The sequence below is a fragment of the Numida meleagris genome, chromosome 16, assembly GCF_002078875.1.
Source record: "Numida meleagris isolate 19003 breed g44 Domestic line chromosome 16, NumMel1.0, whole genome shotgun sequence".
Taxonomy (NCBI): Eukaryota; Metazoa; Chordata; class Aves; order Galliformes; family Numididae; genus Numida; species Numida meleagris.
Window position 1 is genome coordinate 7974352 of NC_034424.1, and position 3035 is coordinate 7977386.

Consider the following 3035-nt stretch of genomic DNA (forward strand, 5'->3'; position numbering starts at 1 on the left):
CACCCCATCCCCACCCATCCATTCCTCAGCTGAGAAGTGAAGCCATCGCTCACCTTGTCCTCAGCAGCGAGTTGTGCGCCGCGTCCCGTGCGGCGCTGGGCTCTGGGCTGCTCGGGTGGAACGGCCCCGGCCACGCGGTGCAGGGTGGGGGGAAACTGCTGAGCGCTTCTGTTGGTGGCAGGTCGGCGGGATGCGGGATGCGGGATGCGGGACGTGCGACGGGTGCGGGATGTGCGATGCGGGATGCGGGACGCGGCTGCTCCTTTCGGTGCCGGCTCTCGGTGCAGCCGGGTGCTGGGTTGGTTCCTCTCCCCCTCCCGCTCTGAGCTGCTCCGCTGCGTCGGGTTCTCCTTGCTCGGCCTCTGCTGCGCTGCCCTGCGCCTGCTCCTGAGTCTGAAGTGGGTTGGGTGCGCAGAGGCTGTTTTCCTTTTTGTTTTTTTTTTGTTTATTAAAAAACAAAGTGCTTTGTCGGTCTGCGGCTCATCCTGCAGGGAAGAAGCCCTGACACCCGGCTGGCTGGTGCCCGTCCCAGCCTGCTCCTCGGGGCACGGTGACGGAGCCGTGGTGCGTTCAGCTCGGTGGTGCCCGAGGCCGCGGTCAGCTCAGTGCTGGGGATGGAAGCACGCGGTGTTGTGCGGCGGTGCTGGGCCTGGGGCAGCCCTGGGATTGCCGAGGATGGCTGGTTTTGCTTTTCTTTTTCATTTTGACTGCGACGGAAGGGCCTGCGTTAAGGTGCTTAGTGTGTGTTCTGCAGCAGGTTCGGGTCTCTGGATGAGCGCACCGCGGGCCGTCGCTTCGGGCTCCCGGGGCTCTTTCTGTCCCACTTTGGTTCCTGAATCCAGGCAGCGCTTTGCTCAGGGTTTCCTTCCGTCTTTGTGTTGCAATTCGGGAAGGGGAGGGGCGAGAGGCTGACCCAGGCTTTGGCCACGTGTTTTGTTTTCTTCGATACTTGAAGCTGTTTTTTGGCACCGTGATACGAAGCTGTCCGGCGCTTGGCGCGTTCCGCTGCTCTTTGCCCTGAGACCAAGAAACGCCGGGCTCCTCCCTGCCCCCCCCCACCCCTCGCTGGACAGCACAGGGGGCAGCCCCGGCCCCGGCCCCATCGGCGCTGGGTGTGACGCGGGGGGCACAGGACCGCCACCACCCCGGCCCCGTTTGCACTTTACCCACATCCACCGACACCCGCTCCTCCCGATGCGTGGTGCTGCCCCAGCCCAGCGCGGCACCGTGGGTCGGGCTTCCCCTCCCTCCCTCCTCGTGGGGCTGGGGGTCCCATAACCCGGGGCTGCCCCGGTGCCCGCTGCCCTCCGAGGTCCCCCTGGCGATGCTGGCTGCCCGGGGAGGGGCTGAGCATCCCCACCCTGCTCTGCAGGGATCGCTGCGGGGGGTTCCTCCTCCTCCCCGCTTTGGCACGGGGCCGCGTGGGCTCCCCGCTGGCTCGAGGGGCCCCGAGCGAAGCGCTCCCAGACAGCGCCCTGGGACAGCAGCAGCAGTACTTGAATGGCTTAGGGCAGAGAGTCTGAAGAGAGTCAAGTTGCACAGTGAAAATATATATTTTTATACCTAGCACAACTTCCTGTATATTTTTGGGGTTCTTTCTTTCCTTTTCTTTTCTTTTTTTTTTTCCCTTTTTTTTTTTTTTTTTTCCCTTCTTCTTTGCTTTGGGTTCGTTTTAGTACTTACTATTACTAGGAAGGCAAACTTCTAAAATGTGAAGGGCGTTGGGTTTCTCCTTATCTGGTAGATGAGGGCAAGCATTTTGCACTAATGTTTCCTGTGTGTGGAGGATTAATGATATGTTTGAAAATGTTATATGGATAATGATTGTATTCTTCCGACAAACACAACCACGTTACCCCTTTGAAATACTGAATGTAACGCGAGAACAGAGCAGTCCATCGATTGTATGCGGCTTTCCTGAGTGCCTTAGAATTTTTTGATCTTTTTTTTTTTTCCTTTTTTTTTTCTCTTTTTTTTCCAAGGAAAACAGATGGAGAGAATCAGATCATAACCAACTCCTTCCTCCTCTTTGTTTACGACACTATTTTAAATTATAGAATTCGGGGCTGCTTTATAATGTGAATAGGAAACTGCATTCATCTAGGTCTGATAGTGTAAAATCAGAGCATCAGTATTTATGGTATGTCTGCACCTTTATTCCTATGCTTGACTATTAGCAATATTACATGTATATGATATATCTAAAGTTATACCAAGCACCTTTAAAGAAATCAGAGCGCGCGCTCCGTGCAGTCCCCACATCCCCACATCCCTGTATCCCCCTATCTCCACATCCCCACGTCTCCTTATCTCCTTATCCCCACACCCCCACCTCCCCCCTCCCCCAGCTCCCAGCAGCAGAGTGCTGTAGGACCCCTCGCTCCGGGCCGTGTCCCAGCAGCAGTGGGGTGCCGTGCCCGTCCCGCTGTGGGGTGCACGTGGGCTGGTGGCCACACGGAGCCCCTGGAGCAGGGGCTGCCGCCTTTCCCGGTCGTTTTCCTGCTGAGGTTTTGTCGGGATTGCTTATTTTTACGGAAATAACTTGCTGCGAGCGGAGCAGGCCCGTTCACCAAGCCAAAACCAAGAGACCGGCCCCGTTCGCCTCTGCCGGCTTTAAATCCTGCACGCAGCACGGGGAGTTCGCGGCCGTCCCGGGCTCCAGCTGCTGTTTCAGGGTGTTCCTGCTGTACAGATCCGTCGCGTTGTCAGCCCAGGAGCTGCAGGCGTTCCCCGGCCCGAGGCCACGGCCGGGGCTGCCCCGAACCCCGGGGCTGTCGGAGCCCCGCGCTCCCATGAGTTTCTTCCACTGTTAGAAGCGTTTTGCACACGACGGTTGGTTTTTATGTCGAAGTGAAAAATAATAATAATAATAATAATAATAAAAGATAAATATATATATATTAAAAAAAAAAAAAGCCAAAACTCGCAATACTATTTTTAAGCAGACAAAACGAATAAAGAAAGAAAGAAAGAAAGAAAGGAAAGAAACGAACCAACCGACGCCGTACGAACGGTGCCTGGCTCGGAGACGCGGC

At 56.1% G+C, this 3035-nt stretch overlaps 1 protein-coding gene across 1 annotated transcript in view; it reads left to right on the forward strand.

Annotated features, from left to right (window-relative positions):
- The window catches only part of LOC110406998, a 3413-nt gene continuing 384 nt past the window's right edge, over positions 7-3035 (forward strand). Inside the window, 3 exon segments of the mRNA XM_021414158.1 lie at positions 7-2809; positions 2811-2883; positions 2886-3033. Of these exon segments, the coding sequence (XP_021269833.1) occupies positions 2187-2809; positions 2811-2883; positions 2886-3033 (844 nt within the window). The 5' untranslated portion in view covers positions 7-2186.